Raw genomic sequence first — 23,668 nt, forward strand, 5'->3', positions numbered from 1 at the left:
AGTGGTCCAGATATGAAACTCTCTTCTCTACATCACGTGGCCAGCTGCCATAGAAACAACCACACTGTGCAAACTGCAATCTGTTCTTAATGAGAGATCTGCCTTTTCGGCCCATCTACAATCAATGGAGTTGTGACTGCATCTGGTTTTGTAAATGCAAATCTGGGTTACAGTTTTTTCAGGTATATGTGAATGAAGTCTGCAAAGTAGTCTATCCTTTTCATTCAACATTAATTCCTTTGAGGCCAAGAGCTCCCGCTTAGATGAACATGTCTATATAAGCTGTTGTTCAAAAGTTTTGGGTTTAAAGGATTTAGTTCACTTCAGAATTAAAATTTTCTGATAATTTACTTGCCCCCATGTCATCCAAGATGGTCATATCTTTTTTTCTTCAACTGAAAAGAAATTAAGGTTTTGAGGAAAACAGGATTTTTCTCCATATAGTGGACTTCAATAAGGCCCAACAGGTTAAAGGTCCAAACTGCAGTTTCAATGCATCCCAGTTTCATAATGATCCCAGCCGGGGAATAAGGGTCTTAACTAGCTAAACAATTAGTTATTTTCTAAAAAACAAAACAAAAACAAAAACATTATATACTTTTTAAATGCTCATCTTTATGGAAGCCCATTTCGGCCACTGAATAAAAAATAAAAAAGGTTATTGCGACTTTTTCTCTCACAATTCCGACATTTTTTCGCATAATTGTGATACAAACTCGTAATTCTGACTTTTTTTCGATGAGTTTATATGTCACAATTATGACTTCATAACACACAATTGCGAGTTTATATTTCACAATTCTGAGAAAAAAAGTCAGAATTGTGAGATATAAACTTGCAATTGCGAGAAAAATGTCAGAATGGAAAGGTCACGTTGGAAAGGTCACGTTTTTTTCATAGCAGAAGAAAATTTTAGGTTTCAAAAGATTTAAACATCCAGGATACGCACACGAACGGATGATTTTAAACAATAAAAAACACAAAGACATAAATACAGTATGTGTCATTCAACATACTGTACAACAACTTTTGAATGGTCCTCCTTCTCCACTCTTAGAGTAAAACATGGCTATGAAAGTTCACACTCACTCGTGTTCAAGCATTGTAAGAGCATCTGCTAATCGATTTGCTTCAGTCTGTCCCTGTCTGTTGTGCTGCTGAGAGGTTTACTTTCACTCTCTGTTGTTTAAAGTGATAATATATAACTTAATTCCCACCATATTTCTGGTATTATCTATCAAACTAATCTAACTAATTTGATCGTTCGCTTTTTAAAACCGCGAGTGCAGCGCATCAGCTGGTTAGCTTGTTACTCGTGTTTCCATTCGCGTTTCTATTCGCACTTATTATTGTTTTCTTTTTTCTCGCTCCGTTTTCATTTCTCACTCGCTCCGTTTTTCACGAGTTCATCAAACAACAGTGGTAAGTTAAGTTGGTATCATTCATCAGTCACGGTGAGTAATGGCTTCTTCTCCTGCTATTGTTGTTTGCACTTCATGTCACATGTATAGTTTATCTCTCTCTGTCGGTGATGAGGGATTCACATGTGATAAATGCAGGGAAATTTATCACAGTTAGGCTGACAGAGGTTTCAGAATTAGAGACACGCATCCAAACTTTAGTTGAGGACAGTAAGAATGTGAGGGCTGTAGATACTGCTTTGGATGCGACTAGCTCAGGGAGTTCTATACATTGTTCGGTTCCAGTTGAGCCCGTGCAGCAGGGCAGCTGGGTGACTGTAAGGCGGCCTAGTCGCGGATCGAAACACCGCTCTTCCGTTCCGATCAAAACATCAAACAGGTTCTCCCCACTCAGTGACGCACCCACTGAAAAACCTGATGAAAGTGCTCTGGTTATTGTCGATTCTATTGTACGGAACGTGAAAATAGAGACACCAGCCACCATAGTCCATTGTTTACCGGGAGCCAGAGCGCCTGACATCTTGGCAAATTTAAAAGTGCTGGCTAATGCTAAACGTAAATTCAATAAGATTGTTATCCACGTCGGCGCTAATGATGTTCGACTTTGCCAGCCGGAAATCACTAAAAATAATGTTAAAGAGGTGTGTGAACTTGCACGTACGATATCAGACACTGTAATATGCTCTGGTCCGCTCCCTGACCTGTTGAAAAGAGATGGTGTTCATCCCTCCTGGGGTGGTGCCGCTCTTCTCTCTAGAAATATGGCACATAGTCTTAGAGTTCGTACTTGACTAACTGGGGCCCAGGTCAGGAAGCAGACAGACTGGCTAAACCGACCGTCAGCTAGCCGCCTCACGTCACAGAAGTCAGTTAATTCTCAGCACATAGAGACTCCTTCACCCAGATATCACACTATAGAGACTGTGTCTGTTCCCTGAACTAGAAAATACAGAAAACGTCCAAACCAAATTAAGAGTAACAATTTAATTTATGTTCAACAAATAAAAAATGTTTACAATACAGAGAAACAATTGATAAAGCTTGGCTTACTGAATATCAGGTCCCTTTCTACAAAATCACTTTTTGTAAATGATTTGATCAATGATAATAATCTAGATTTGCTCTGTTTGACAGAAACATGGCTAAAACCAGATGAATACATTACTTTAAATGAGTCCACCCCCCAAGATTACTGCTATAAAAATGAGCCACTTCCGAAAGGTAAAGGGGGAGGTGTTGCTACAATTTATAACAATATTCTCAGTATTTCTCTGAGGGCAGGCTTTAAGTATAACTCGTTTGAAGTTATGGTGCTGCGTATAACATTATCTAGAGAAACACGTTTTATGTTTGTACTGGCTACTGTATACAGGCCACCAGGGCACCACACAGACTTTATTAAAGAATTTGCTGATTTTCTATCGGAGTTAGTGCTGGCTGCAGATAAAGTCTTAATTGTTAGCGATTTTAATATCCATGTCGATAATGAAAAAGATGCATTAGGATCAGCATTCATAGACATTCTGAACTCTATTGGGGTTAGACATCACATTTCCAGACCTACTCATTGTCGAAATCATACTCTAGATTTAATACTGTCACATGGAATTGATGTTAGTGGTGTTGAAATTCTGCAGCAAAGCGATGATATCTCAGATCATTATCTAGTCTTGTGTAAACTCCATATAGCTAAAACTGTAAATTCTACTCCTTGTTACAAGTAAGGTAGAACCATCACCTCTACCACAAAAGACTGCTTTGTAAGTAATCTTCCTGATTTATCTCAATTCCTCAGCATATCCAACAGCGCAGAAAAACTTGATGATGTAACAGAAACTATGGACTCTCTCTTTTCTAGCACTTTAGATACAGTTGCTCTTTTACGCTTAAGGAAGATCAAAGAAAACAGTCCGACTCCGTGGTATAATGAGCACACTCGCACCTTAAAGAGAGCAGCCCGGAAAATGGAGCGCAGATGGAGGAAAACAAAACTAGAGGTATTTCGTATAGCCTGGCGGGAAAATACCCTATCCTACAGAAAAGCATTAAAAACGGCTAGATCCGATTACTTTTAGTCTCTTCTAGAAGAAAACAAACATAACCCCTGGTATTTATTCAATACAGTCACTAAATTAACGAAAAATAAATTGTATAGATTTTAAAATCTTGTTAATTACTTATAAAGCCCTGAATGGCTTAGCTCCTCAGTACCCTATCCTACAGAAAAGCATTAAAAACGGCTAGATCTGATTACTTTTAGTCTCTTCTAGAAGAAAACAAACATAACCCCTGGTATTTATTCAATACAGTCACTAAATTAACGAAAAATAAATTGTATAGATTTTAAAATCTTGTTAATTACTTATAAAGCCCTGCATGGCTTAGCTCCTCAGTACTTGAGCGAGCTCTTATCACATTATAAAAACATGAAATGCCTTTAACTGAAAATCTTTTTTTTAATCTTTTCATTTTACATTATTGACACACTATTTTCCTTTTTTGATATTGTGCAGTTGCTTTGACAATTTACACTGTTAAAAGCGCTATATAAATAAAGGTGACTTGACTCTTGTAAACACTGGTGTAATATGTAAAAATTTGTATATAAAAATTCATTAGATAAGACCCTTATTCCTCCTCTGGGATCGTGTAGAGCCCTTTGAAGCTGCATTGAAACTGCAATTTGGACCTTCAACCTGTTGATCCCATGTGAAGCCCCCTATATAGAGAAAAATCCTGGAATGTTTTCTTCAAAAACCTTTAATAAGACTCGTTTATATTTGTATATATTTTAAAATGTAACTTATTCCTGTGTGCTGCCTAATATTTTTGTGGAAACTACATTTTTTCATTTATCTTTAATAGATGCTTTGATGAACAGAAAGTTCAAAAGAACAGAATTTAGTTGAAAAATACATTTTTATAACATTACAAATGTCTTTACTGTCACTTTTGATTAATTTAATGTGTCCTAGCTCAATAAAAGTATTAACTTCTGTGGAAAAAAACTTTTGAAATATAGGGCCTGTTTACACCTGGTCACTTCATGTGTTTTCTCTGATTGGATATCTCTCTGATTTGTTAAAACTTTTCCCTTTACATTTGACCACATAAATGTGTCTTCACAAACCAGATATAAATCCGTTCTTCAATTTTAGCAAATTTAATGGAGTTCATGTCAATGAAAGCAATAGATATGCGCTGCATTTTATTCATTATCAGCTAATTTTAATATCAGAGACCGTAACAGGAGAGAGCGCGGCATCAGCACTGGAAAGATTAGGTTAGTCTCACTACTATTAATGAAGATGATTGTGCGTTGAACGTCTGAGACTTACTTTCAGTTTCATTCGTGGCAGTTTGAGTGTTGGCTTGCTGAAGAGATAATTAGCTACTCATCCGCGGTGATGCTTGTTGCATTAGCACTGTCATATCTGACTATAACATGCCATATAGCCTATAAAACACTCTCACACCTTTATTATTTTAATACTTTGGGAGGAGTAAAATTAGCATATGTGGTTTCAACAACCAGATGCATTTACACTTGTCCAGTTTCGTCTGGAATGCAGCCCAGACCACTTCCTGAAGTGGTTTAAGCGATCGGATTTAAATGAGTCTCATAAGCGTTTCGGAGGGCATTTACACCGGGTCTTTTCAAGATCAGATGAAGTGACCAGGTGAAAACAGCCCCAGAGTGTACACTTTTCACTTTCTTCATTACACTTCATTAATGTCAGATGGTGTAAATCTGATATTAAGCCAGTCTTATGTAAAACTAGGGCTGTGCAATTAATCGCATGCGATTCTCATGCGCATCTCGTCAGTAAAGCCAGTTCCGTGACTGGCAGTAAATCTCCATCACCTGTTTTCAAATGGAGTGGCAGTTACACAGAGCCGTAGTTCACTGACAAGCTAGGCAATATCGCGTTCATTATCGCAGATGAATCGCATTCGATTATGAACGTGATATTGCGTAGCTTGTCAGTGCTTCTCTGTGTATTAACTGCCACTCCATTTGAAAACAGGTGATGGAGATTTACTGCCAAACATGGAACCGGCTTTACTGACGAGATGCGCATGAGAATCGCAAGCGATTAATTGCACAGCCCTATGTAAAACACACATTCATTTCAGTGTGGCAATTTTTGCTCAAATGCATGCGTGAACAATCCACACATACCAACAGTCTGCAGTCATGTAATCCTAAACATGTATCACTTTCTTTATTCTGTGAAGCACATTTAATTTCATTATATGGACAAAAACAGTTGAAACACCATGTAAAATATCTTTTATATTCTGCTGAAGTCTTACAGATTTGGGGTGTGTAAATTATGACAGGAATTTGTATTATGGTGAACTAAAGGAGTAAAAAAAGAAAGTTCTTCTTCCATCCTACAAAAAAACCAAACCCAAGCTCACCTCAGGCAGCCGGTGGCATTGCGAAGTACTTGGGACGTGTGCATTTGAAGCTTGCGGTCCTCCTGATGTGGGGACACGTCCCAGGTGGAATGGGGTATAATCACTGTGTTGGTCAAGACAGCTAGAGCGTCCTGGATTATAGGCATCTTCAGAGCATCACAGGAGGACAGGTTCCACAACACACCTGCACAGGACAAACACAAACACAGAATTTACAATAGCAAATAGGCAGAGCCACCTATTTTACACCATTTGTGAACCGTATTTAATAACAAACCATGAAAGGAATGATTGAATGACTGTACTGAATGAGTTCGTTTTTGTTCATCAGAATACATGTTCATCAGAAATTTAGCAATACATCACTTGCTCACAAACAGTTCCATTGCAGTGAATGGGTGCCGTCAGAATGAGTCCACAACACGACTCCAGTTCATCAATTAAAATCTTGTGAAGCAAAAAGCTGCATGTTTTGTAAGAAACAAATCCATCATTAAGACATTTTAACTTAGGCGTTGCTTCCTTCATCCATAATGCTTTCTCCAGTGAAAAAGTCATCTTGTCTGAATCCAGAGAGAAATATCTGTTTACAAGCGAAAATAGACCAAAACAGCTCTAAACAAAAATGTCTGTGGATTTTGATATGAGAGGACAACAGATAATGAACTTTTTCACTGGAGGAAGCATTATTATGGATTATGGACTGGTATTTTGGTCAGAAGAGATGGTTTAAATTTAAAATGCCATAATGATGGATTCGTTTCTTACAGAGGATCCAGTGGTGAGCAAGTAAAGTAATGCTAAATTTCTCCAAATCTGTTCTGATGAACAAACAATCTCATCTACATCTTGGATGGCCTGAGGGTGAGTACATTTTCAGCAAGTTTGAATTTTTGGGTGAACTATAGCTTTAACATGCGAGTGGTGCATACTTCGAGACCCCTAAAAGTGACTGCAGCAATGCACAAGAAATACTGCTTTTCTATTATTACTCTTTCATTGGGGTAAAAAAATCATAGAACATTGTCAATTCTCTGCTTGAGCTAGCCTGAGACAGGTTTTGACAACGTCTCACAGACTCGGAGACCCACACAAATGTAAAGCTGAACACTGGAGAGAAAAAAAACACATAATTTGACAAGTTATAGAGCCTGCGGTCTCACATTACAATGGCATTCTAACAGCATTTTACCAAACTCCTTCACAGCTTCGCCAAGACTCAGAGGGAGGACTTCTGCAATATGATTTACTAGATGCAATTCACATAAAACAACTCTTCTGTACTGCACAACCCTATAGATTAACAGATAGAAATGCTACAACAAACAGAATTTCTTAGCCGGCTAAAATTAAGCAGCCTATTTTACAACTTTTACAGACTATAAAAACATGCCAAGACTTAATATCTTTGGTTCCACATACTGTAGCATGTCCCTGTTATCGTTATCATTGCAGCCATTAGAGATTTGTTAAAGCCATTCTTGCAGAAACATCATATATGCCTCAGACAGTCATTTGATGAACAAATAGAAACAATGGAGAAGAAGAGGGAGTCATTAGCATTTTAATTTTTGTTTAGGAATTGATAATGACAGTGGAAGAGAGAATCAAAATGTTTGTTCGGTCAAGACCTTTTGTTCTCCAACATATACATGACTTTATAATATATGCAGTTTGATGGCAGCTACTGTATGTTGAAAGATCTGAAGGATAGAAAGTGAAGCAAATACTGTATATTTGCATATATTTGTGTGGTAGGTCTGTCCTAAACTAGCAGAGATCAACCACCCATATGCTGTGATTGTGAGCATAATGGTCACGTGACTGCACAGCCGTCTCCTTTATGACTGTAAGAAAAGCCACTCATTTTCATGTTTTTGACAAGAAACAATGCACCTAATTAGGCTTTCAAACATGCTAATTACTGCGTCTCTTCCACTAGAGCCCAAAGACAAAATTCATACAATTCTACAGTTCACTAACTATATCAACACGACTAAAGGCTTCATCAGTTTGTAAGTAAACATCTTGAGACCTGCAGACAGCTGTAATTTTCTTACATTACCATGGAGATAAGTCACATTGAAAAGATCAAGTCAAACGCACTGCATTGTGGGATACAGTATTTTCACAACATGTAATTTAATGTACATACACTAGCGTTCAAAAAGTTTGGGGTCAGTAAGATTTTTTATTTTTTTTTGTAGACAAATAACAGCCAAACACTTGATGGTAGCCATTTACTTCCATAGTATGGGGGAAAAATAAAATAAAATAAAAATACTAAAGTCTGTTTGGAAATTGTTTGGTTTTCAATATTCTTTAAAATATCTTCTTTAAAACATTCTTTTAAATATTTGTGTTTAACAGAAGACAGAAACTCACACAGGTTTGGAACAATTGAGGATGAGTAAATTGCAATTGCGAATAATTTTTGGGTAAACTGTTCAACACTTTTCATCAAGAATGCATTAAATTGTATAAAAGTGACAGTAAATACATTTATATAAGAGTTAAAAGAGTTCTATTTCTATTTCTAGTTCTATACAGCGTTCAACCTTTTATTTATCCAAAAGAAAGAAAAAGGAGAATCTTATATATTATATTACATATATTTAAGAATATTAAACTTTCCACAAAAATGGTAAGCAAAACAACTGTTTTAACATTGTTAATAATACTAAATTAGTAGCAAATCTGCATATTACAATGATGTCTGAAGGAAAATGAAGAGTAATAATGCTGAAAATTCAATTTTACCATTATAAAAATAAATAATATATTTTTAAATATATAAAATTAGAAATGTTATTTAAAATTTTTAAATATAGTTCACAATATTACTGTTGGTGAGAGATCTTTCAAAATATTTAAATCATCTTATTGACCACAATCTTTTTTAAAACAGCGGTGTAGAATATCTGCGTACTGAGCACAATATACTTATTCCATACTACTTCCGTTAAATAAAAGGTAGTACGCTGCTTCGTCAGGTTCAATGATCCTTACTGTACCAACCTATTACAAAAATTCAGTCACTTACACAATCATCATCTTATTTCAAGCTGAACAAGAGGAAACTCTTAAGTTTGCAGGAGGTCAATTTCAAGCAGTCAATACTAAAACATCCCGCAAATGAGAAATAACCAATTTAGCCATGCATGAGGCTAATTATCCAATCCTGAGCTCATCAATATCTCACCTGAGAGAGCTCACTGTCTGAGGCGGTAATTTATCCTGACAGATGCTATATCACAGAGGATATCTCTAATTTCATCCTAAACCTCCAGAACATTCTAATGTCTAGCAGCTGCAAGGAGAGAAATGTATTTTGTAGGACAATTTTCATGCTAATATAAAAACACAAATATAGGCAAACACAACGATTATGTTCTAATCAGAAAACAGCGTAGTAGCTTGAATAGATGCGTGCTTTTAGCATGCTCCTGTTTTATTAGATTCACTTTACATTACTTCTGCAGATGCATAACTACATAGGACTCTCTTTGTAGCTGGAAGCATTATCAAATTTGCTGAAATATTTCAGAAACAAACATTCAAGGGAAAGGTTGATGACTTGCTCGAATTCTGAAAATCTACATTATATTTATTTAGCAGATGCTTTTAGACAAAGTGAGTAAATAGGCAAAAATATTAACAGTGTTTAAATGCAGAATTTTAAGAGATTTAACAAAGCTTTAACAGTGATCACTGTTACGGTAGTAGACTGGACACAGAGGGTTAGTGCACAATGCAGGATGTTTATTGATAAACAGAGGTAATAAGGCAGATGAAGGGGAGTTGAAACTTGATACTTGAATCAGATGCAGGAAGGATATACTGAGAGAAGTTATATCTTGCCAGGAACTCGTGAAAGCAGCACACACCCCAGGATGACGGTGGAGACGAAGGACGATGACGGATGGAGGAAGACAGACGATGGAGACACAGGGAACCAACGATGGAGAGGAGCAAGAGGTAAGTAGTCTTACAGGCAAGTCTTTGGTAAGTTGCAGCAAAGAGCTATGAGAGTCCACTTTGTGTAAGGGAGATCCGACAACTGACTGGAGTGGGTTGTGTGCTTAAGTAGTGCTGGGCTGATTAGGTGCTGATGAGGTGCAGGTGGCTTGAATTAATACACAGGTGATTCCAGGTGAGGGAGTGCATAGTGATAGGAGAGGGGACAGACAGACAGACAGACTCGTAAACATTACCTCCCCCTCCCGGAAGGTGCGTCCCGCGCCGTAATAGAAACACCGGGGAGGGGGGGTGGGCGCCCTGGAGGCTGGTGCAGGGCAGGGACACTGTGGAAGCCTCCAGGGCGGGTCTGGGGATTCCAGGAGCCATGGCGCATCAGGGGATTCCAGGAACCATGGTGGGACTGGAGACTCTGGAGGCCATATTTCTTCTGGCATGCTGGGCCCGGGGAACCATCGTGGCCTACCCCTCTGCCACTATGGTTGTCCAACCCGCAGGTATATGGCCCCCCCAAAAAAGGTTTTGGGGATGCTACCCTCTGGAGGAGCGGACACTTGGGGGCGCTCTGGGCAGCGCGGACTCTTGGGGGCGCTCTGGGCAGCGCGGACTCTTGGGGGCGCTCTGGGCAGCGCGGACTCTTGGGGGCGCTCTGGGCAGCGCGGACTCTTGGGGGCGCTCTGGGCAGCGCGGACTCTTGGGCGTGACCTCGGGAGGAACTCCGGCTCGGGATCGAAGACTCTCCAGACACCGGATGACCGTCTCCTTCCAATTCAGGTTGGAGGTGTCTGAGAGCTTCGTGGGCTGATGGTAAGTGATCCCGAGCCGGAACAATGTCTTAAGGACTTGGTCTTCGAGCCCTTGCATAATTGAGCGGATCAGGATTAGAATGGGCCAGGGAAATGACTATGGCTCGGTCATCCATGCTCTGCATGTTCGGTTAGGTCGGATCTTCTGTTACAGTAGTAGACTGGACACAGAGGGTTAGTGCACAATGCAGGATGTTTATTGATAAACAGAGGTAATAAGGAAGATGAAGGGGAGTTGAGACTTGATACTTGAATCAGATGCAGGAAGGATATACTGAGAGAAGTTATATCTTGCCAGGAACTCGTGAAAGCAGCACACACCCCAGGATGACGGTGGAGACGAAGGACGATGATGGATGGAGGAAGACAGACGATGGAGACACAGGGAACCAACGATGGAGAGGAGCAAGAGGTAAGTAGTCTTACAGGTAAGTCTTTGGTAAGTCGCAGAGAAGAGCTATGAGAGTCCACTTTGTGTAAGGGAGATCCAACAACTGACTCGAGTGGGTTGTGTGCTTAAGTAGTGCTGGGCTGATTAGGTGCTGGTGAGGTGCAGGTGGCTTGAATTAATACACAGGTGATTCCAGGTGTGGGCGTGCGTTGTGATAGGAGAGGGGACAGACAGACAGACTCGTAACAATCACCCACTTTTCACCCTGGCCTTGGGTCTGGAAGTATTTTTTCAATTTATTTTCTCTACAGGAATTAAAAAAAGAAAAGCCAACAGCTCTGAAATCAACCTTTTATGTGAAGCGAAGAATCAGAAAATAATTTATGAATGGTGGTAAAATATAAAATGACTGACTAGTCATAAAAATAATATATTTTAATTTTATTGCAAAATATTTATTTATTTATTGCAATGCTTCATGGAAGTTGGTGGTCACTGCTGAGCTTTTCAGTTTGACTGATCTTGCTCTTCATAAGTATAGTAGTTCATAATCCAATAATTAAAACAAAGTGTTAAAATTACACTGGCTTGTGGCATCTACAGTAGAAGCATATATCAGGAATAATATATATATAAAAATCAATAAAAAAAATAAAACTAATCTAAAAATAAAAATAAAACTAAACTAAACTTAACCTTGTCACTAAAAGGTATTAAAAACTCGCTAAATTACTGGGAAAAAAGTTGTAGTGAACATCCTGATCTGAGTATAAACATTAAAATAATAATAAATAATAATAACAACAATAATAATAAAATAAATAAATAACAAATAAATGTAAAAAAAAAAAAAAAACAACAAAAAAAAAATGTAGCTTTTTTGCTTGGAATTCAATGCAAAAAAATATTAAACTTTATGGATATGAATTTAGTGCCAATATTTTGTGAATTATATCACAGCTTCAAAAGAAGTGAGAGAGATAATGATTGAACTCAGGAGAGATTTAGACAGCCTAACAAGTACATACACAGAAGTTTGGCTTAATCTCACCTCCTGCTGTACTGAATGAGCGGCCTTGCAGGGGTTCTGCTATTACCTGTTATGTGAAGAGATTCCTGCTAAAAGCCACTTTGTGTCACTCAGCGTTACAAAAAAATGAGCAGATGTCAGAATGGAGGACAAACTCTAAAAACAAAGATGATGACGAATCCCAGAACATGTATGCAACATATTAGAATGAAGCCAACCTTCAACATCAATCCAGTCGCTTCTTCCCACTGTCCATTATCTTTACAAAGGACACAAAATGAGTCAGACCAAACTTCTATTTTTCCCATTTGCTCATCTTCACTTCTCCTCTCCTTCTATGCCCCATTCTCTCTCTCCCTCCCTCCCTTCTTTAGGAAACTACGCACTTTTATGAGTCAGTATGAAGAGGTGGCAGTTGAGTAGTTGATGACGTTGACCTTGCCAGCTTCTTGCTCTCAAATACACACACACACACATCAGCTGTGAGACTTGAGAGGCTTGTGAGACTGGCTGATTGCATGTGCTGGTGAAAAACTTCTTTGTGCTTATTCTGATGAACACCTCACCTCTTCACCACAAGCATTAGCAGGGCAACCGTAGTGTTTCTAAGGTGGGCAGGTCAAACAGCAGTTTTATATAAAAATTCACATTTATGTCACAGAGGTTATTAGTAATAATTCACCTGGAAGAGAAATAAGATACACACCATGAGCTCGACAATTGCTGTACAGAAGCTGTGACTGGGGCGGTAACCTTTCAAAAAATAAAAAAAATAAAATAATATATGAAGAGTTAATTTGCAAAAACAGATAACTCAGTTTTTAACAATTCTAAGAAATCATGTTTTTTTCATTGTGCATTCCAATTAATCTCAATAAAACTGCAGTTGGGTTATTTTGACTAGATAAAAAAAAAAAAACCCTAGCTAACTAACAATAAAAACATGACAATAATAATAAAAAAAGATTTTTGAAAATTTCTATCTATTGTTATCGCAAATAAACTATTCATATAACAATTCATAGCCTAATGCAACAATTATATACGTAAATTGTCAAAACTTTATAATTATGACATTACATATTTTAATTTTCATGTAACAGCCAGTATCTGTATTATCTGTATCAATCACAAAATGATTTGTATCTGTATTTGGATAAAACCAGGTGGAACTTCGTACAGTTGATAAGACCATTAGTTGATTAGACATAGACACCTTTTCATTACGCACAACTCTTTAAGAGAGTCTTTTTTTGAACTTCACTAAACAAATGTGCGTGTGCCACGCAAACCAGCAAAAGATAAAGACGCAAACATGTAGACCTAGTAGAAAATGTCTCTGTATCTAAGCTGATTATTAGCCTACTCTTGAGAGAGAGCTGGTTTGGTTTTTGAGAGACTGAGATGCGCCAGCATCACTGATATCAATACTTCTGATGTCTCTATAAAATAGTTTTTTGACTGTAGCCATTCAGCATTACAATATAATTGAGAACTATCAATTTTAACAATTATTAGACTTAACTTCTAATTTAAGTGAACTTGAAACAATCTTCACACGAACCCATAATAATATATGACATATTTAGCTACCTGAGCCCTTCAGCAGAAATATACAGAAGATGAATAGTTACCAAACACTAAATTATAAATTAATAGATGAACTTAAAGTTATAAAAGTTATTAATTTCCTCTTTTTTTCTTATGTTCTTGGATTAATAGACATCACAGCAGCTGGTTATTACCTTATTTGCCTGCTATTGCTTTAAAAGCTGCTGCTGCTGAACATGATGCAGATCTGACACATCTTATTTTCTCACAAATCTCTTTACCTTTTCTGACCCACTTCAGGTCTTAAAGTCTCTCCTAATGAGCGAACGAGTTGAATCAGGTGTTTTAGTTGAGGGAGACAGTGCTGGGGTGCCTCAGGACAGTTTTTAAAACCATTTCAGAGACATGTTTTTAAATGTGACGCATATATAACATATTGCATGCATGCACACAGTTTTAAGGCAGCTTTAATCACCTTTTTGGTAACTTCATGCCTTAACTGACAGCATAACTACAACATTGCTTGCACATAGTTTCTTTCGCTGTTTGATATGAAATGATACAGGCTACAGCACGCGCCGGCACCTTCGTGCGTGTATTAGAAGAGCGTGCGCTACGAGCACAGTATATTTTCCGCGCTCGTTTGACTCGCACCTGGCTCAGAGGCGACGTATAGAACGCGCGTCTGAAACGTCTCCCATTTGATGTGGTCATAAAAACATTCTGCATCTAAATAAACGCAATCCTTTTCAAGAAAAAAGAGACAGAGGCAGCAGTTTTGAGTGGAGTGGCCAACCCTAGCCCCGCCCCTGCGTAAATTGCGTTAAATATTTTTAACGCGTTGATCAGAAAAAATGTATCTCCTGCATTAACGCGCTAATATTTTCAAAAGTCTGGATTGATAAGACTTTTTAAATATTTCTGAAAGAAGACTCTTATGCTCACCAAGGTTGCAGTTGTTTGATCAAAAAAGCAATAAAAACAGCAATTTTGTGCAATATTATTGTAATTAGAAATTAAAAAGTTTTCTATTATAAGTTTTTTTTTTTTTTTTGGGAAACTGTAATATGGTTTTGATTTCTTCAGGATTTTTTGATGAATAGAAAGTTCAGAAGATCATCATATATCTGAAATATACAGCTTTTGTAATATTATAACTGTTTTACTTTAGATGAATTTTCTAAATAAATCTTACTGGCTAAACCTCAATGACCCAAACTTTTGAACTGTTGTGATATGAAATACCAGTTTGCAATAACAAGCAGCATAACGAGCTGTTTTGAATAGCTATTACAAACTACAAATGGCTGCACACACTATTTCAATTACAAATCAAGTGGATATCGTGGGTCTTACATGTTTATGATAGTGTGAGCTTCTTACTGCTGTCACTCTACTTGTAGCAGTCTTTCACGGCTCATTTTCTTCTTGAATTTCACTTTCTAAAGTCTTTGAAAAAAGCATGCATTCTGAAAAGGGAAGAACAACCTTGATTGCTGAACTGAGAGAGTATCTAATCAGAGACCGCCTTCTCACGAGGGAACAAGAGAGAGAGAAAGAAAGAGAAAGAGAGGAAGGCTCAATGCTAGAGCACTACAAGGACATAATTGTCGTCAGAGGTGACATTGACCAAGATCAAATCTCATGCCAGCAGAACACAGGCCTAGATTTAGACTGCTTCATTTCACCAGGGTCTCTCACTGTACGAGCAAAAATCCCACAGACAGCTTCACCTGACTGCACGACTGTGTAGAAACAGATATATATAGTAGAATTTCTCCAAAGTTACGGCAAATCATTTATTTACAGTTTAAGTAATTATAGCTTAGTTATTTGCTCAAACATTAAGGTTAGAGTTTTGAACAAACCCCAAATCCTAAGTTTTAAAGACGCACAACACATCAGCACCATATCTGTCATTGATGAATACTGGCAATTTTTCAATTTATTGTATCAGCAGATATGACATATGTTTTAAGATCATCTATCAGCAACTTAAAGCAATAGAGACTACGATTTAACCCTTTAAGATAGATCACGAACCAATCATTCAAGGGCATTTGTTAGTCTCTAACAAAGGACTACTACGTTTTTAAATAATTGTCTAACAAGAATCTCAGAGGTCATTTCTCTATTATTATGAGCACTTTTCTCATTCAAATATTATTCTTTTCTCTACAGCACTGTAATGCCTATATTCTCTGACATAACAATTTTAATTTTAATTTTAAAATGCAACATGATATTGGTTATAGTCTAAAAAAGTCAAATAAATAAATTACCATGTAGAATTTGAATGTCAGTGAATCCCATTTCATATTAATTAATTAACTAATATTTTTATTCAGCAAAAATAAACGTATTATGGTTTCCACAAAAATATTAAGCAGAACAGCTATTGCACTGATAACTTAACAGAACAGCCATTGCACTGATCTTAACACTGATAAGAATAGCAAATGTTTCTTGAGCAGCAAATCAGTATATTATAATGATTTCTTAAGTATCATGTGACACTGAAGACTGGAGTAATGATGCTAAAAATTCAGCTTTGTCATCACAGTAATTAATTACATTCTAAAATATAATAAAAAACAAAAGAGAAATATAATATAAATATTTAAATTGAATTATGTCAGAACATTCTTTTTTTTTTTTTAAATAAATGCAGCCTTGGTGAGCATAAGAGACTTCTTTCATAAACATAAAAAAAGTATAAATAAATAAAATTCCAACCTAAAAACTTTTAAAGGGTAGTGTAGATGGATAAAATATGTTTTTTTAAAAAGGAAAAGGCCACAAGACTCCAACTCTACCTAAAGTGCACTATTTGGGACAGGGCCATATGTTAAAGCAATTCAGCAAGAGACAAAAAGCAGATGCTGAGTGGAATTAGGCTAACAAAGCAAGAATCCTCCCTAATTTCAGCATACGATCACACTGCATAGTGCAATTCAAACACCTCCCACTGCCAAAATATTCAGACAGTTTCTCAGGGGATGTTCTGTTGTCTGGGTTTCTTGCGAGCTTCCTGTTCCTGCAGACCAATATTCCATCTGTTCTCCATAGTCATGTGATTCATAAGAGCATGGTCACATGCTTGTGCTTACAAAGCCAAACACTCATCTATTTATCATTCACATGGGCTCTGTAGAGCCTCTAAGCACTTTCTTTAGGAAAACTATGTGTCAAAATGTGGTGTTCAGCTTATAGTGTTGAAGGATACATGATAAAAGATGAGTCAAGGTTTTAAAGCTTCACGATCCTTCTCTCATAAAACATTTATTTGTGTGTTTCCACAGAAACATTTCATTCTCTCATAAAATTGAATGAAATCATTCTCTCATTTCATTCTCTCATAAAACATTTCATTATTTGTGTGTTTCCAGGGGAAGTCGTGGCCTAATGGTTAGAGTCGGACTTGTAATCCGAAGGTTGCGGGTTCGAGTCTCCGGCCGGCAGGGATTGTAGGTGGGGGGAGTGAATGTCCAGTGCTCTCTCCACCCTCAATACCACGACTGAGGTGCCCTTGACGGGGACCGAAGGGACCGAACCCCCAACTGCTCCCCGGGCGCCGCAGCATAAATGGCTGCCCACTGCTCCGGGTGTGTGTTCACGGTGTGTGTGTGTTCACTGCTGTGTGTGTGCACGTTGGATGGGTTAAATGCAGAGCACGAATTCCGAGTATGGGTCACCATACTTGGCTGAATGTCACTTCACTAAGATGATTTATCAGCACCCACACAACGTAAACTGCAATACTACGCTAAAGGTTTTTAAGTAGATGCAAACAGTCAGGCATTGACAGTCAGAAGAGGATCATATTCAATACAATAATTATCCTGTTTGGAAGACAAGGGATTTTGGGGCTGCTAACAAGATTTCTGTTTGAGTTTTAGAAGTATTTAGCCATCCATACTTTGAGATCTTGTACACAGGATGTGATGGAAAAGTGAGGAGAAACAGAATTTCGCTGGACATAAAGATGGATTTGTGTATTTTCAGCATAATTATGAAAGACATAGACAACATAGGAGCTCTAAATGCATCTATGAACATTTTCCATGATGGAAAGAATTGTCCAGTCTTCCTTTCCTTCCATCCTCTATGTTCCCATTCTGGGAAAATCCTTGAATAAACCTCACTGGCCTTTGAAGCGAAGCAGACGCAGACAGCAGGTTGACAGGACACATGACCATCAGGTCTGACTGGGTCCATATGGCTACATCTACTTTCTGTATGTCAAAAAACAGCACATTTCTGCAGCGTCAAACAGGCAGGCAAAGTATGACTCAGATGTACTGCTTTGCTTGAGATTGAGAGGATGAAAGGATGAGAATCCTCTGGGCAGGCAAAGACCTTGAGGCTTCCAGCTTGCTGATTAATTTGTGACAGGAAGTCTGTCTAAGTGCCCTGTGTGCAATGCTTTTAATTTATATGTTAATCTGAATTCAGCACATAGCAGGCATTTCCAGCATGGCTTCGTTCCAAAGTCTATCCATTCCGTTACAGAAACAATTTAGAAACATGTTTGGGAATGCAAAGCCTTTGGGGATGTATTTTTTTGGGACAGGTGATTTATTTAGCTGAAAATAGAAATATTTCCGTACCTCAGCCCTAAAAGGTGAAGGATTGTTTTTTTTTTTTTAAATATATCATTGCTAAATTGTAGCACACATCCTGAATTGGGATACAACAGATTTCACAGCTTAAAAAAAAAAAAAAAAAAAAAAAAGAAATATGAAAGAATATTATCTACATATAATATCTATATATCTGTATAATAATATCTATATATCTGTATCTATATACAGTACATATAGTATGCAATGGTCAGTCTTCAACACTTTGCATGACTAGAGCAAATGAAATGGCTAGAGCAAAACAATGCTGTTTCCTGTCACAACAGCCTAGAAATATTAAAGAACTAAAGAAATTAAGTCATCTAATATTCAAACATCACTCCAATGTTCATTGTTCTCTAAATAATAAAAGAAAATAATTAATAAATCCACAGCAAGAATTTCAGATGAGTTTTCACTTTGAAACAGATCACTAGACAAGCCAGTTTGGGCTTTCTGTACTTATAATTAAAATAAAATGTCACTCCTGCTAACATCAAACCCCATTTGAACTTAACTGTGTGACTGCACTGGTTTAGGTGCAAAGATCCCCATTACTCATCATGTTTTAAAAGAGTCTGAAACTGGTAATTAATTACTACAGCATGCATATATGTATAGGGAGAATCAATTACTGATCTGTAAAATTCCTATAATAAAACTCAAACTGAAAAAAGGCATAGGCCAGCAGAATTTCTTACCTGTGACCAGTTCTCTGACTTCCACATCAGAAGTCTTACGCAGCAGGCGGACCAGCGCGGGAATCCCACCGCAATTCTTCAGAGCGATTTTATTATCATCATTGGCTTTGCCGTAAACGAGGTTCCTCAGGGCACCACAGGCGCTTCTGTGAACTTCAGCCATTCTGTGATCCAACAGGTCCACCAACAACTGAATACCTCCCTGCCTCCGTATCTGAGAGAAACAGACAGATAGAGGGTGATGGGTGATGTGCATTTTTAAAAACGGGGTTGAGAGCATGGGTAAACAATAAAATCTACATAAAAGGCACCTACAAAGTATCAAACCTGGTAAAAAGTTTTCAAGTCAGATTTAATGTAACATGATAAGAACAATGTTCAAATAAATTCATTTTTGTCCATACGAGGCACCGGTGAGCTGAAAAGGGCTTTGAAAATTCATTCATATTCATATTTTGAACTTGAACTTGTGATCTGAATGCAATCGATCTAATCAAGAATTATTGGTCAGTGAGAACATGGCGGCCTTGGCCTCAACTCATGGGAAGACATTCGAAACGCTGACCTTTCCCTTCAGACACTCAGTAGTGCTGCCTCATATAAATGAAAAAAAATAAAGTCTGAATTCAGTGTTAAGTCACACCAAAAGAGCTTAGTGTCAGCCCATGAGATCATTTGGAGGATAAATGAACAAATAGGAGGCACTGAATCCATAACAGTGTATTTGAAAAATCAATACTTAAGGGAGCTGGAGAATGAATCACTCTTCAGACAGCTAAACAGACTGAGAGGTGTGAGTAAATCTTTATCAAAAGAGCTTTGCTGTTCTACACTAAAGTCATTTAAAGCCAGCCAAGTTCATTAGAGGATCTGAGACCACACTACAAAAAGCTGTATTTTACTGAACGCTATGGAAAAACAACACGGTCTGACATCAACTCACCACAGCCTTCTCATCTTGACAGCTGGTGCCATTTTCTAATATTATCAGGAATAGTTCCCGCAAAAAAATTAACATGCTGCCATTATTTTCTGTTCTTCATATCATTCTAAACCATACGATTTATTATTTGATTTTTTTGTGAAATCCAAAAAGGAGATATTTGGCAGAATGCCTGAGCTGCTGTTTTCCATCAGTATTGTAATTAACTAAAACTATAAAAAAGCATTTTCAATAAATAAGTTAAGCTGAAATAAAATAAAATTTGTTAAATAAAGTTTAAATGAATTAAATAAAATATAACTAAAATGAAATAGTACTAAAATAAACTAAAATTAATAAAAATTATTTTCATTAAATGAAACAAAGCTGAAATACAATAAAATCAAATCAAATAAATATTAGATGAAAACGTAAATGGAAAATATTGAAATATTGCCACGACCATCTAAATAAAATAAAATAAAATAAACTTAAGTACTAAATAAACCAAAACTAAAATAATATAAAATGGAAGCTAAATAGAAATATTAAAAAACATTTAAATTACAAATTACAAATATTTAAAACTTAAATATAAAACTAAATAAAAAAAAAAGCTAATTTTAAGTATGAAATATTTATCCTATACACTCTAATAGTACATATATATAAAAAAAACCCCACAACAACAACAAAAAAAAACATTGTTTTCTATACAATGAAAGTGGTTGGTGATTTTTACTGCCAAGCTGCTTAAAGTAAAAAGCCACCATAAAATCAGCCCAAAATAACATCATACAGGTTTGGAATAATGGGAGTGAATAAAACATTAGTCAATTTAAAAAAAAAATCACAATATCTTCCTTGGATATTATTTGGCGGCTTAATTTGTTGTATTTTGATCCCTTACAGACTAATACATACGGCAAGCCAAAAAGGTTTTGAAAGATTTGACATAAAACCAGCAGGGCTAAATTATTACGAAAGAGTCACACCTGTGTCTATCTGCAGATTCATCAAGTGATTGCATTATGAATTTCCAATTTTCTGTCCCGCTGCCAACTGGCACACACAATACCCTGCTGCATTTGCTGTAGATGAGTGCAGGAGCAGCCCTGGCAGATGTGCTTCTGAACAGTGCGTCACTACTGATCAGCGCTCCGGCTTCACATCGCCATTCACTCCAATTTACAAACCCGTTTCTTTGTGTGGCTTTGTCTGAAGGTGAGAAGTGATCTAGTAGTCCATTCCATGAGGGTACTTCTCATCCTGTTTCTTCCTATTTTCGGGTTGTACCGTATGTACGGCATGAATATTCAAACCACACCTGACAGGAAAACAAAGGCACGGCTCATCCCGAGAGGCAGACAGACATGTGCGTCACCGCACAAAAGCCTTCATTTCATTCATGCGGTGAGATTCGCACTTCTGAGAACGCAGCCCCAGTACACAAAACATTATATAGAGGAAACACAATTAATTGTGATCGCAGCATGTTTGGAAGCAACAGATGTTTGGAAGCGACAAACAACAGGATAAAAGCAGGAACTGGGGATGTTTCTGGCAAGTTCTATCAAGAAGATGAGCAAAAGCTGTGCAGGGGAACCAATGGCTGCCACTTTGTTGTGCTTTTTTGTGAACTCTGAGCAGCTAAGAAATTAGTTGAGTGTTAACATCGGAGACGCTGAGATATTCAATTAGAGGCATGAGCGGACAGGACGGAAGTGCTTGCTCTTGATTCTAGAGCGCACGTGCAAATGGATATTGACATTAGATTTTCCTTCCAAAAAGGCTGATAAAGCTGTACTTTAGCCAGAGGCAGGCTGCACAAGAGACGGACCTGGGGAGATTTGCTGGAGCCACCTGCTATAAATAGAGGCCAGCTGAGGACGAGAAAGAGCTGCCTTTGCACTTGGCCAGTAGTTCAGCAGGAAGACCATAAACATCAGAGCTCAGGCTGTCTGGCTAAAATGCTGGGCTAATCAGTATTCTCCTCACCTCTGCTGCGGAAGATACTGCTCTGTCATCTGATAGCCGTTCTCCTTTCCCATGCCAGTCGACTTCGGTGTGTGCGCTAGTTCCTGTCTGGCTAAAGTTCATTTACATCTATCTTTAAAAATGTCAATATCAAACTACTTTTACAACCCGTTTGACTTCTGTAATGTGATGTATTTCGAGAAAATGATGTTCGGATGGCCAATTAAGTTGGGTGAGAAGAGGATACTGCAATAAAATACTCTTATTTCACGCGCTATTTTAAAAACACTGCTACTGAATCTACAACGCAAAACATACAACGACAGTCCAATTCATGAACAAATATGAGCAGGTTCTTTTTAGTGAATCAAAATCATATAACTGGTGGGTCTAAATGATCATCAAACCAGTGAGTTAGTTTTAATGAATCAAAACTATATAGAGTGATCAGTCCAACTGATTCCTGGATAAATGTGTCGGTTCTTTTTAGTGAATCTAAACTATACAATACAAACAGTCCAAATGATTACTAAACAAATTATTTTTAATGAGTCAGTTCTTTTCATTGAATTAAAACCATACAGTGTGACCAGTCCAACATATTCATGAATGATTCTTTGAGGCGGATCTTTTTTAGCAATTCAAATGATCAAACAAATAATTCTTATGAGCAACTTTTTTAGTGTTTCAAAAATATTAGTGCTGTCAAATGATTAATTGCATCCAAAATAAAAGTTTGTGCTTACATAATATGTGCGTCTGTACTGTGCATATATTGAAGATAAATTTTATATTTCTATATAAAATATTTCTATTTATATTATATGAACAACTTATTTTGGATGCGATTAATCACAATTAATCATTTTGTTCCAAACCAGTATGAGTCTTTCATCTGTGAAACATAAAAAGATATTCAGTTCCCTATCGATACTTCATTTGTACTGCGTCGCTAGACGCTATGGGGAAAAACTCCTTTTTCTCCGAGGACTGAAGACTTTTTCAATCACGCAGAGTGACTGCACAGCCATTGGTTCGTGCAATAAATAAAAACGAACCAATGGCTCGTCAGCGGCGCTGCACGAGCCTATAGCGGCAAAGCCCGCCAGAAAGGGCGGGGCCATCTGGCTATATAAGAGGGCCATAGGAAATCAGATCAATTCTCCTTCAGCAACGACTTCTTCGCTGACCTCAGGACTCCAGACGCTCGCCGTTGTCACGCCTCGCTGTGGATTCGAAAGCTGCCTTTTCTTCTGCACCTCCCCGCTGATCCAGCCCGCTTCACCGAGCCGCTTCAGCGTTCGGCACAGACGCCAGCTCGTCCCCTGCTGCCATCCCATAAAAAAAGACGCAAATTTCTTCTAAAAGAGCCGTGTCGTTGTTACAAATGCCGTGCCGTCTAGGATCTCTATGTACGATGGTGACGGCCACTCGGAGTGTATTTCCTGCTTGGGTAAACCCCACGCGGAAGCCGCTCTGACCGAGATGGAATGTTCACATTGCATGAACATGAGTCTCGTGACTCTGCACGCTCGGATCGCTTTCTTTTTAGAGAGTGATGCCGCTCCTTGCGCCCTCCCGTTTTCTTCCTCCCAGGGACCTGCGGGGAAAAAACGGCGGGGTAAAGCGATTAAGCGCTCAGCGGCGAGCGAGCTCATGCCGACTCAGACCCCGCGTGCCTCGCCCCCGCTAAGCAGAGAGGATTCTCCCGTCCTCTTCGAGCATTGGTGCGAGTGATGTGATCTCGTTCGGAGCTGTTGAGGACAAGCTATTAGATGACAGCATGTCTCTAATAGCATCAGACGCGGAGATGTCGGGCTCTACTATTGACCCCGCCCCTTCAT

General features: G+C 37.9%; 1 protein-coding gene across 2 annotated transcripts in view; it reads right to left on the bottom strand.

The window, feature by feature from the left end:
* LOC306864751 (catenin delta-2-like) overlaps window positions 1–23,668 on the bottom strand; it is a gene marked incomplete at its 5' end in the record, with an annotated part of 278,601 nt that overhangs the window by 73,394 nt on the left and 181,539 nt on the right. For both annotated transcript variants that reach the window (XM_079408959.1, XM_079408960.1), the window contains 2 exons: window positions 5,847–6,030; window positions 18,926–19,139. In XM_079408959.1, coding sequence (XP_079265085.1) covers window positions 5,847–6,030; window positions 18,926–19,139 — 398 coding nt within the window. The remainder of the gene's footprint in view (window positions 1–5,846; window positions 6,031–18,925; window positions 19,140–23,668) is intronic.

The sequence above is a fragment of the Barbus barbus genome (assembly GCF_936440315.1).
Source record: "Barbus barbus genome assembly, chromosome: 46".
In the NCBI taxonomy this organism is placed as follows: domain Eukaryota; kingdom Metazoa; phylum Chordata; class Actinopteri; order Cypriniformes; family Cyprinidae; genus Barbus; species Barbus barbus.